The sequence below is a fragment of the Zingiber officinale genome, chromosome 8B, assembly GCF_018446385.1.
Source record: "Zingiber officinale cultivar Zhangliang chromosome 8B, Zo_v1.1, whole genome shotgun sequence".
Taxonomy (NCBI): Eukaryota; Viridiplantae; Streptophyta; class Magnoliopsida; order Zingiberales; family Zingiberaceae; genus Zingiber; species Zingiber officinale.
In genome coordinates this window covers 68,051,842-68,064,958 of record NC_056001.1, presented here as the reverse complement: position 1 = coordinate 68,064,958, position 13,117 = coordinate 68,051,842, and the positions used below count along the sequence as shown (strand labels likewise).

The 13,117-nt window shown below is 42.3% G+C and overlaps 1 protein-coding gene across 1 annotated transcript; it reads right to left on the bottom strand.

The window, feature by feature from the left end:
• Window positions 1-12,211: 12,211 nt before the first annotated feature.
• Window positions 12,212-13,117, bottom strand: LOC122017165 (UPF0047 protein YjbQ-like). The gene is made up of 4 exons (XM_042574703.1): window positions 12,951-13,117; window positions 12,659-12,719; window positions 12,465-12,559; window positions 12,212-12,363 (listed from the first exon to the last, which is right to left on the bottom strand). Exons 1-4 carry the CDS (start codon window positions 13,023-13,025, stop codon window positions 12,322-12,324), a joined length of 273 nt encoding a protein of 90 aa, XP_042430637.1. The 5' UTR covers window positions 13,026-13,117; the 3' UTR covers window positions 12,212-12,321.

The window sequence follows — 13,117 nt, the reverse complement described above, 5'->3', positions numbered from 1 at the left end:
TAGCCCAACTATATTTGCATTCGTGCGATGATCATAACCTTCCTTCTCTATCCTTCTCCTTCTCACCTACACCTAGGCAGAAGCCATTAAGCTGGCTCTCTCCACCTAGGCTGAGAAATTAGTGAGATAGCTCTTTTATAAAGTCTGCGAAGGCACCAATCATAACCTCTTTCTATCTTTCTCTATATCTATCACCTGGTCGTCTCAGTCATTCTAAGCTAAGCTAGTCGGACTCAGCTAGTCGGAGTAGGCATATAGTGATCTAGTTGAGCGAGCAGGGAAGCAAGGAAAACCCAACACTTCACTGCCAGCGAGAGAAAACAGAAAGAAAGATAGTGAGCACGTACATAAACCTTATAACTATGAAAAACTACGAAAGATCTTTCCATGAACTCTAACCATGAACTTGAAAACTCTTTGGCACTCTTACAGTAAGAAGAATAAAGGCAGAGGGCTCGAACTCCAGACTCGTACAGAGCGGCGGAATTCCCGGCATATGTCTTGTTTTCTTCTGTACCAGTTGCGTATTATCCTTTCTTTCTCTTCCCGGCCCGGCAGCTGGTTGAGTTCCGAACGCTATGAACTTATAATGAACTTAGACCATTCACTCTTGCCCGGGATTCCTCGTATGGGTGGGTACCAGCTAATACAGATTATGAAGATGTACCTGACTCTTTCTCTTTCCCATTAGAGTCTTACGCAGCTGTTCTTGCTTGGGAATATGAGTGAAAAACTAAATAAGAAGCGTGCCCTCTCGCTATTTGTACTCATAAGTCCAGGAGATACAGATAAGAACTGTCCAAGAGCAAAGGAGAGCAGCAAAGCTTCCGAAAACATAGGATATCCGCGAGTAGTACGGGATTGGAGTTAACACTAATATGCGCATATATAAAGCTGAAGCAATGCGCATAGGAAGAACGCTATGGACTCCAGAGTTTCTGCTTCTAAAGGTGTCGTGCGCGGAGCCTCAGCCTCAGTCAACATCTCTTCACTTAATTAAGTTGAACCCATCACTTACACCTAGAACGAATACCCAAGAACAGGAGCATATTCAACTCGGATTGGGGCAAGGAGCGAGTGAGAATGACGCCTGTTTCATTCTTACCTCCCGAGGCGGCGGCACCGCAGCGTATTACTTCTTATATATAACCCCACGGGCAGATTGTCGAGTAGTTTTGAATAGCCAAGAACTTGACTACGAAAGATCTACCCCCATGGTCGAGCCATAAAATACTGCTGATGGGGATAAAATACTGCTGATGGGTTTTTAGGGACTTTTCGAAATTCAGTTGTGCATCAAATTCTGCTGATGTTTTTTTGGGAGTGGAAAGTTCATTTCAGTGAAAGTGCAAATTCTGCTGATGTTTTTTTAGGGAAGAGATCAACTTTTTTCTAACTTCTGTACCATTTGCTTAAGCAAATTCTCTTTATGCGAAAAAGACGGGTTTTTCAACTTGCTGATGGGTTTTTTAGACTCTTTTTCGCTGGTAATTTGACGTTCTTCACAAACCAATCGTTTCTTTGACCCTTAAGATGGTACGTGATGTGGGAGGCATTTCTTAAATACCTATGATGGGTAAAGAAAAAACTAATTCAAACGTGAACGAATGAGCTTTCAAAAGACTTTTTTAATTATTTGAAATTAGTTCTTTTTTTCAAATCCTTTTTTCATTTCTCTTCCCCTCATTATGATTCTATTAGTCGAATATCTTCATCAGAATATGAGTGGTTATAGAAGAAGATGAAATGAGGACTCCTTGAGTCTGAGTATCCTCGGATCTTTCATGAAATGTTGATCGAGAAAGTGCCGCCCAAAGAAGCTTAGCCATGAGTGGACCGAGGTCCCGCGAAGCAGGTAAACGGTTGCCTAAGATCCTTGATTGAAAGCTCTTGAGTATGAGAAAAAGGAGTTCAATTTCAGATCAAAAGATCATCAGATGCTATATGCTTAACACATGCAAAAACTAAACTCGAACAGATCTAAAGTTGAATACAGATCTAAAGTTGAATATAAGAATATAAGGAGAGAAAATAGGGGAAGAATAATTTTAAAAGTCTTTGATTTCTCTCAACTTATATGAAACTTTTAAAAAGTCGAGTAAAAAACAATAGCATTTCTTTCTTTTGCTAAAGATTTGAATTTCATAATTGAAAATACTGCTGATGGGTTTTTAGGGGGCTCTCCTCCGGCACTTTTTCGATCAACATTTCTAGAAAGATCCATAGTTTGACTCGACTAATTTTTGACTCGACTTTTCTATCACATTTTTTGACTTGACTTTTCTAAAGTTGAATATAAGAACGTTACCTGTTAACTGAAATTCCTGATCTTAGGCTCCTCCGACCGGAACGAATTCATAAGGCGGAGTCGATCTACTTTCATGAAAGAACTTCGTGAACTAATTACTATGAATTATCTCATCTTTATATAACGTAACACGTAACCGTACCAAAATGAATATGAATATGACGTTATATAATATAATGAATCGAATGCGACGTACGAGCGATAGCAACGGGCGAGTGAAACGACGCGGACTGACGTTGGAGAGGGGCGTAGGGATCGCAATACCGTAATTTAGGGAGATATACGAGTGAATGTGTTGCTGGAGACACGTCGCTATCTTCCCGTCACTTTGTTCGGCCCTGTTGCTGCAAAGAATGACGCGCTCGACAGAGGTCATTTTGAGTTCGAGTGAGGAGAGTTCGTCGGGAATTAATCGTATTATGAGTCGAAAATCAGGTTGGACTTGTGGCAGTTATCCACATTAGCTAGTCCCCATCCGAGTGAATCCCAGTTCATTAACAGAAGGGAGCGGACTATAGTATATAATAAGCAGGTGCCCGCAGCCCTCCCTTGCTTGAATCAATCAATCATGGGTTTACTGCTCCTAAGGGCTTTCCAGTTTCGAGTCCATCTGAGAATTCCCTTTCCGTCTCCTATTCAAGAGTACGGGATAAAAAACAAATTGAAGTGCAAATTCAAGTAAACATACAATATGCTTAACACATGCAAGTCGAACAACAACTAAAGGAGCTACGCCGACCAGCTAAAAAGCACGGGCACCACTTCTATTTGACGTCCGTGCCTACCGAGTCTTCTTCACCTGGTCCAGCATCTGCTTCTTATAGTCAGATGTCCCGAACTCCCTTTGAGTAGTGAATGGCATATTTTCCTGAGTCTCACATTCCTGAAGTTCATGGTTCCAGTTTCATTTTGAGTACTAGTTCAAAACTATATAAAGAAAGACCCTTCCTCGTGTGCCCTGTAGAGGAGAGGAGATAATGAATACTTATTGTAGAGTACTCGAGCAAGAGCTATAGGAGCTAATCTTTAGCCAACTAAACTGCTGCAGGGAATGATTCTTGTTCAAAAGACTAAGTTCTTAGACTGAAGTACGACACTAATTACATGAAGTACGGCACTTCTGACATTCCAAAGCTTGTGCCCGGGACTTCAAACTCATTAAGGAATAGGGTAGGCACTTGAGACAGTTATTAGCTTGTACCCAAAGAGTGAATGGCTATTCATAAGCTACAGTCTAACATGGACATCGGATAGTCTCAATTCCAGGAGTATAATCAGAGTTATCTTAACTATATATTTATATTTGCGTCGGCACTCATTATATTAAGAAGCTTGTGCCCTTGAGCGCCAGCAAGAGTCGTGAATGGATGGCCATGAACTCTACTGTGCCTGTCTTAAGTAGCTCCTAATCTTTCTGAGTTTGTGCATGTGTGAAGCACGGATGTCTAAATAACTCCCGTACTAGAGTTCAAAGTTAACTGAAATTCCAGATCTGAGGATGCCGGAGAAATACAACAATACGAATGAAGAAGGTCTCTTTATACTTTGCTGAAGACCAAGACTAGACTAACTCTCTTTAACTCTTTCCTACCACTTTTAATTAAACGAAACCACTTTCACTTTCGAAGCCAAGAATTCTAGGAACGAGCGACAGCGAACTTCTTTCATTTGAGTAGAGTGCGAGCGATAGCGACGTTAAGGGTAGACGTTAAGACGTCGGCACAAGAAACATATATAAGATAGCTTTCTCGTCCCTCTATCGAACCCATTCACACCGGAGAAAGAGCTGCAGCTGCAGTGCATTCCAAATTGTACTTCTGGTTCGGACAGGAAAAGCTTATACAACAGCAGCACCCGGAATGAAAGGAGAAGTTTCAGAACGGGTAGGGAATGAAGACTGAAAGTAGCTGGTGCGTGCCCTGGTACCCCTCCGAGTTCTGGTTCGTAGAGTTCAGGTTCGTAGAGTTCAGGTTCTGGTTCATATTCGTTTTTGGTTCAATGAGGGAATGGAACTGATTTTACCCCAAAGGAATTGGAGTTCCAAAAAAGTTGTAAAACCCGTGTTTTTGGCAATTAGTAAAGTTAATTTCCTTAAGCAAATGGTACAGAAGTTAGAAAAAGTTGTAAAATCCGTGTTTTTCGCCTAATTCTGATTTTCCCTAATGACTTGGACCTGAATTAAAAAAAAAGTTGTAAAACCCGTGTTTTTCGCCTAAAATTCCCATCAGCAAAGTGTTTTAAATGAAAACTCTAATCAATATTTTTATACTTATTTAAATCAGCCCTCCTCTACTCAGACTCAATAGCCTCCCTACTGTATAGTAAAACAGCGACAACAGCAGCAGTTGCGGAAGCACCTAAAGGAGAAGCCCTAGCTTCAGTAGTAGGAGGAACTAAAAGAGCCCCAGCAGTTGCAGAAGCACCTAAAGGAGAAGCACTAGCTTCAGTAGTAGGAGGAACTAAAGGAGAAGCACTAGCTTCAGTAGTAGGAGGAACTAAAAGAGCCCCGCATGTGTATTTGTTGATAAGTATAATGCTGCTTAAGTCTAATGATTCTGGTAGAAGTCTTTCCTCATTTGTGTAATTGGTGCCTTCTGTTTGTATTGCTCGCATAAGAGTTGCTCGCAAGTCAACTTCTAAAGCGTACTTTTTGAGTTCACTCTTTTTGAGTTCACTCAAGAGTAGCACTAGCATCCCTTGTGTACTTAGTAACAGTAGCAACAACTAGAGGAGCCCCACTAGGAACTCTAGTAGCCTCCCTACTAGCAACAACTGGAGGAGCCCTACTAGCAACAACTAGAGGAGCCCCAGAAGCATTAGTAGTATCCTAAGTCTGTTTACTTCCTTTACCTCCTAGGAGCCCCCGTATCCCTACTAGTGTATTACTCACTAGCGTGAATACTATCCCCAAGAGCAGCATTTCCTCTATCAACTCTAGTAGCCTCCCTACTGTACTTCCTAGCAGCACCTCTGTATTCACTCCTAGTAGCATGAGTAGCAGCACTTTACTCAGGAACACCAGTAGCAGCAGTAGGACCAGTAGTCTACTCAACAATAGCAGCACCAAGAGCAACTGCCCCAGCAATAGTAGCAACAGGAACTCCAGGTCAGCCCTATCTATCTACAGGAACTGCAAGAGCAGCAGGACGGTATTTACTCCTCTATCTGTCTCTACTGTAACAGCCTCCCCAGTGGGACCAGTGGGATACCTCTATAAAGCAGCAGCTCCAGTTGACTCAGTAGCAGCCGCCCTGGTAGCTCCAGTGTCCTTAGTAGCTCCAGTGTCCTCAGTAGCTCCCGTTGACTCAGTAGCTGCATCCCTACCCTACCTAGTAGTTGCACCAGTGGACTTACTAGCAGCCGCCCTAGGAACAGTAGACGCCTCTAGAGCATCTACAGTGGACTTACCTCCTTTAGCAACAACAGTAGTGTAGTACTGTAAAGCCGTATTTACTACTTTAGGCCCTTTTAAGTGAACAACTTGAGCTACTAAAACAGCTTGAAGTGCTAGGTCTAATTCTGATTCTGTGAGTCTGTCCTCTATTGCTTTTTCTGTCTTCCTCTGTTTGTATTGCTCGCAACAGAGTTGCTCGCAACTCTTTAAGTAAGTAGCAACCTCCGCTTTGGATTTCCTATCCTTCGCAGAAGCGTGTCTGCGCTACTAAGTATTTAAATATTGTCCTCTACTCTTTGGGCTGTATAACCCTTAATGGCTAAAGCTTTCTTTCCTCTATCTCTAGTCCCGCTAAAGCGTTCCTTTCTTCTCTCTGGCTCGTACCCTATCTGTACCATCATAATCCATACCTAGTTTCCTTATTCAAGAGCACTCCCCTTTCCTTTTGTCTTTACGCACCACTAGCTCGAACCTAGGTTTTCTCGCGCGCTTTCTTCCTTGTAATTCTTTTTATACCCTGTGCTGTACATTACTTTAAGTTTAAACCCAAGGACGATCAAAACCCAAGGAGGGTATTTACTGGTGAAACTGGAACCCGTAACCCTCTCCTCTCTGAGTAACCCCTTCACAAGGGTTGCTTTCCTCTATCTGTAGTAGTAGCGTATTAAGCCAATCTACGTTTTAGGTGTTCAACTGGACTTGCCATCTTCCCAATGAAATTGATTGGTACACTATCCTTCCTGTACTTGGTTCATGGGAACTGAAAGTTTGACAATCAAAGCTTGTGGGATATCTCATTTGATCTCAGCAAGCCGCTTCGCGCTCAAAGCGAAAGCCAGTCCAGTCTATGATCAGGCAATGGGGAGCTTCCCCTCTAGTTAGTTAGTAAGATTCTATCTCTTACTCGGGTTCCAAACCTGATCTCTCGTGCCTAAGAATGCCTACCCCCAAAAGCGTGATCGAAGACCAATTCTGCCTGCTACATATGCTTGATATGCGCTAGCCTATGTAGCATATGAGACGGATTGCTCCTTTATTCGAGCCTCTCCTCTTCTCCTTTATTCGAGCTGCTTCGCACCTCTTTACTAGCAGGGAAGGAGCTACCCGAGCTCTAGCGGGACTTGGTTAGGTTTGGACTCTTCCGCCTGCTCGCCTGAAGCCTTTCTGCCTAGCAGTCTTTCCTCCAGCTCTGCCTGAACTATAGAAAATAGGTCCACATCCGGTCTATCGGACTTTTCCTCTATTGAAGCTTTCTTCCTTAGCAACTATAGAATAGAAGATACGAGTTAAGATAGGGTTTTACACCCAGCAATTAGACATTCTGACCTCTTGTTCGGAGAATGCTAACTTCTATCCATACTGAAGCTGCGTAGCCACACTATAACAAAGGGCCTTCCCCGATTCCCCTTGTGGCTCTTGGTCTCTTCTTTTCTTCTACTGGCTCCTCTGTGCTAATAACTTCTATTCGCCCCAGTTCTTGTCAAAACCACTCATCATGCTTTCGATAGGGATTGGGCTACGGAGTAGGATCTAGGTATCGTATGGTTCAAATCGAGGCCTCTTATAGAGATATCAGGGGATTCAAGTACCCTAGACTTACCATGGAAAGGTACGTAGACTAATTACAGATGGAGGACTTCCACTGGAGGATCCGCTGGAGGAATGGTACAGATAGAGTAGAGGAATGGTACAGATAGAGCCATCCGACATTTTCCGCGGGTAAAGATACAGAGGAGACAGCTGAGTAACCAGTTACAGATAAAGGAATATACACCTGAGGTACTGAGGTACACGGATACAGGAATACACTACCCGGATGGGGCAAAGGACGAACGAATAGAAGCAGCTAAAGGTACACGGATAAAGGAGTAGCATACCCAGAGGGATAAAGGAATAGTAGCATACCCGGAGGGGAGTTAGAGAGGGGAGTGGGTAACCCACATATTGCAGCCCTAGAGTATTTCCATATACAACGGATGATAAATCTACGGATGATAAATCTACAACTCCTGATAACATAGTATACGGCTAAGGATTGCTTTGATTATTAGGCTCTATCTATATAATTCTAGTGTAATGAACTGGGTCAAGGAATGAATCTACAAGGAATGAATCTACTCTACTTCGCCCGGTCAACTCAGACTCTTATGAATCAACTGAGCTTGCCAAAGTTGCCTCACCACCGCGTCTCCTATAATATACGGATGGTTCAACCCGATCTGGGAAGCGAAGGAAAGCCGATTCGTTCCAAAGGAAAGGCGACGATCTTGATTTTGATTCACTTTGGAGCGCTAGTGAAGAAAGCTTGGATGCCCATCCTACCTCCTACTGGTCGTGACGTCGCTGCAAAGAACTGCTTCTATCTGAACTATTCTATCTGAACTATAATATAACTGACTCTATTTCGACAAAGACTTATAGCTTTCCAGTGACTATACCGCCCCTACGGGTCTTCCCTCGTTCACTTTCGTTCCTCGTTCCAATCGGCTACGTCGTTGCACTTCTCATTTCACTACCATACCATAAACAGAGTCTCGAAGGGTACCTATCTTAAGGGGTTACAGCGGTTAGGGTAACAGACACAACAATACCGAGCCCTTGAGGGGGACTAGACTCTTAAGGGTTTCGGGTTAGGGCTCTAAAGGGTTTTTTTTTTCAGTTATGGGAGTGAGTTTCCGGGGGGCTGTTCGTCATAGGTCATTTCTCTCGTACTGCCGCCTGGCTCATCGCGCTTGAATCATTGACTTGACACCACTAGGAGGTCAACCCTATCGACGCCCCGATCTACTTTTCAAGCCCCGAATTTCTCTACTTTAGCAACAGAAGTCAATCCTCAGAGCAGCCCCAGTAGCTACTTTTAAGTGAACAACTTGAGCTACTAAAACAGCTTTAAGTGAGAAGTCTGTTCATGATGCTGGGAGTCTTTCCTGTATTGCTTTTCTGTATTCCTCTAGTTTGTATTGCTCGCATAAGAGTTGCTCGCTACTCTTTAACTAAGTAGGAAGCATAGCTTTGGATTGACTATCCAAAGCAGAGGAGGGATTGTTTACTCTCTATAGGAATACGTAGCTCGTACAGCAAGAGCTTTAGCTCGTACTCTCTAGTTATGAGCGGGTTGTCCTTGATTCCCTTTATTTAAACTCAAAAGGCGAATCCCCTAAGTCAGACCGTAAGACTAGTACCTCCAACAGTAGCAACATTGTACTCTACAGCCTCAGCAGTATCAACAGTCGCACTATTACCTGTACCCTCCCCAAGAGCAACTCTCCCAGTAGCACGAGTGTAGGACTCGATATCAGGAGCAGTGTACTCTATAGCATGAGCACGAGTGTAGGACTCGATAGCAACAGCATCCGTCGCCTCAAGGGCATTCCCCTCTTTCTCTTAGTCTGAAGTGTTCCCTTTCTATTGGCAGCTCTAAAGTCAGTAAGGATAAGGAATAGTCGCCTCACTATCCCTCCCCTAGTCGACTAACTATCAGCATCCCTAGCAAAGTCAGATTAGGCCCAGTAACTGCACGAGCACTACTATCAACCAACTGCACGAGCACTCCTAGTGGACTCTACCAAAGCAATAGTATACTCGAGAGCCTCCCTACCATCAACTGCCAAAGCAACAGTGTCAGCCCCAACCCCAACTGCCGCAGTCGCACCGGTAACTGCAAGAGCCGCCGCCTCCCTATCACCTCTAACAGCAGCACCAATGGACTTTCAACTACTTTACTCAAGAGTAGCTAAATCCTCTGTTGCAAAAGGAGCAAATGTACATCCTAACCCAGCTTTTTCAAGTGCCAAGTCTAATGATGATTCTGGGAGTCTGCCCTCTATTCTTTAATTTCTTACTTATTGATATATTGCTCGCTTAAGAGTTGCTCGCAACCCAAAAGTGTCAAAGTCAGTAGTAATCAATTTTGTACTGGTATTAACCGTATGCTTTGGATTTACTCTTGATGTGCGTAGATTATATACTCTTTTATGCATGTTTTTACGCACATTTACATACTTTGAGCATGCTTGATCTATGCATTTTTATACTTCCAGCTTTCCTTTTAGCATATTTACTCTTTTGGTTCGGAGATCTGCTTTTTGTGCATTTTCTGTACACAGGAGTCGATTTGGTGAAGAATCTACATCTTTGGGCATGCATTGGAGGAGACGAAGGGAGAAAGCACCGGGCCGTGTACCTCACACGGCCCTGCACTGGTATGGAGCTCGGGCCGTGTGGAGTTTGGCACCAACAGAAGAGAAAGATGACATGGCCATGTGAACCTCGCACGGCCGTGTCAAGATTTGAAGCCAACCAGAGCAGAAGCCTTACATGGCCGTGTGGATCTACACGGTCGTGTGAGACTTCCAGAGACCAAGCAGGCTGTGGCCGTGTGCACCACACGGCCGTGTAGCATTTCCAGAGAGCAGAAGGGTTCTGGCCGTGTGGAGTCACACGGCCGTGCAGGTTTGGCAGAGAGGGAACTGGACATGGCCGTGTGAATCTCACACGGCCGTGTGGCGCCCGATTCCCTCCTCTATTTAAACCCTTCTTCATGAATTGAAAGGGGATCTCTCCCCCTTTGGGAGAAGGCAAGATTTGGTGGTTTCCTCCCATTCTTGGGAGGATTTCTGGGCGATTCAAGGGGAGTTCTTGGCGATTCCGGCTCCGGAGCGAGGATTGGATCCGAAGACAAGGCTTCTTCGTAGATAAGTTTTCTCTTTTCCCCTCTTCTTGTTTTCTTGGATTGGGGATTCAAGGAGTGCTTGTAATCTCTATTCTTTCAGGTTTTCTTCCTCGATTCATGGAGTAGATCTTGTATTCTAGGATTAAGGGAGTATTTGTATGATGGATTGATGTAATCTCTTATGGATTTGCCATTTTCTTATTTCAATGACATTATCTTGCTTGTATCAATTAGATCTTGAATGATTGATGGTGGTTTGTGCTTAATTCTCATTCTTGATTGATTGTTTGGATTTCTTATGGACTTGGTAAGGATAAACTCTCACTCGATCATCCGAGGGATCCACGTGACAGGTGCAAGCCCGTGTAAGGACATTTGAGAGATAATCTTGAAGAGGAAATAGGAATATTCAAGAGAGTAGGATGGATTCTATGATTAGCTTCTTGTATCTTTATAGATTAATAAGTTGTGGGCTTCTATGTTGATATCCGAGGAAGGCATAGTAATAGGTGCGCTTCTGTGTAAGGACAACGTAGGTTTATGTCTAATTAATCCTATTTAGATACATTTCTCAGTCCTTAGCCGGTTGTCTATTGCAAGAGGGAACCGGCAACTTTCTACATGTTTGGCAATTGAGGAATAAGAATTGGTGAACCATTTACATTCAAGAAATCTTACAAAGAAACCGAAACTCCTAGAATCTCCCTTTATCATAACCCAAAACACTAAACTCTTGTTTGTTGATCTCTAATATTAGATTTGTTTACCTTTACTTTGCTTTTGAAATGATTGGATAGTTGTTTAGCTAATTCGCATTGAGACATTTCTAGTGCTTATTCCAGTCCCTGTGGATATGATAATCTTTTATATTACTTGCGACATTTCCGTACACTTGCGGAGCGTAACAAGTTTTTGGCGCCGTTGCCGGCACTACAAGAAAAAAGCTAAACAACAACGCTTTTTTGGCGTTTTCGTATGTACTTAAAAAGTGATGTTGTAGATGGTGTTGTAGAAAGTCATATCAAAGAGAACGCTTTAAAAGCGTTGTGGTTGGTCACAAAGACAACGCTTTTTAAGCGTTGTCTTTTCGTTCTTAAAAAGCGTTGTTATAGATGTTGTAAAAATGCACATATCAAAGACAACGCTTTAAAAGCGTTGTGGTTGGTCTCAAAGACATTATTTTTTAAGCGTTGTCTTTTATTACTTAAAAACGTTGTCTTTTTAAATTTATAAAAAATAGTGTTTTTCTTAATTAAATAGCAAAAATTATAAAAAATACTCAAAATTTACATATAATTGAATATCCACAACCACAATCATTTTTATAATAAGACTATTTAACAAATAAATAAAACTTTATATTATACAAACAAAATGTATACATGTTGATCCACTAATTAATTTTGTATCATACAAGTTATCCTTAACTTCATGACAATAATTTTTCAAACACACAAGTTTTACAAAACCTCATCATTGACTCTTCTTTAAGATTGCTGGACTTAATCTTAAAGAATCCATATCCAGTAGAGAGCAACCTATACATCACATTGAAACAAAATGATCAAAAGTTACAAGCTAATAGTGTGAAGTGCTACATAATAGAACAAGTTTCTATGCTTCCTCAAAATGGAGAGAAATCAATTGTGTGCTTTCCTTAAAGAAGAGAAGAACCATTCCTGTCTTATTGAAACAGAAAGATAAAGCATGATTAATAGTCTTGCTGCTATTATTCGAGAAGGATGGTCGCTTGATTAGAAGAATTATACATAGGGAATGGCAATCATAAGCTCTTCTACAATATTTAATGCCAAGATCAGCACAGCAGTTCAATAAATCGTAACTGCTTTATCAGCTGATACTGATTTTTCTGGCAATTGCCAGAGATGAAAGAAGGCTATTTCAGTATTGGGTGTTAATGAAATTGGGAGGCTGCAATTTTCACGTTTACTCACCTTCCAATGTGTGCTTCCACGGTGCAGATCGACCCTAACACAATAAGCAAAGGATGAATCATAAGTAAATCGTCAAAAAAAAAAAATCCAATTCTATATTTTGCAGTAATCACTAAAGGGATCTATGAATATCACCTCTGGCACAATCCGATTCAGAAATGTTTCAGTGTCGCTCTGAACATCAGAGTCATAATTCTCATTTATGGTGAGAGAAGCACTTGTATGCTGCACTGAACAAGTATTTAACCTTCTGATCAGAAGAACAGCAGCAAAATGCAACGGACAATTTGTTTTTAATAAAATTGTAATCGCAGTCAACGAAAACTCACGGAAAAGATGAGCAAGGCCGCATTTGAAGCCCGACAAATCTTGTTGTATCTCTTCAACAATCTGGCACAACACCAGAAGCATACGAGTTATGTTTCATCACATTTTCCTATACATCGAGCGTCCATCAGTAAGAAATATAAGAGATCAAGTACAACCAAACGCATCTATCGATTGACCAGTGGATCATTTTCCAAACACAACAGGAAAAAAATTGCTTTTTACTGATTAATAAGGGAGATAAAATCAAGAAATGATCGGAAGAAAAAGAGACAGATTTGGGGGCGATTGAACCTTGGGGGTGATGAGATGGCATCCGCGCCTCTGAGCAGGGACGACGACGGTCTTCTGTGCCCACTTGGCGGCCATGGCCTCAGAGACAGCACTAGAAATGCCGGCGGCGGCCACGACAAGTGTACGAGGGCCCTTCTGGGATCTCAAACGGGGGATCGCATGGAATT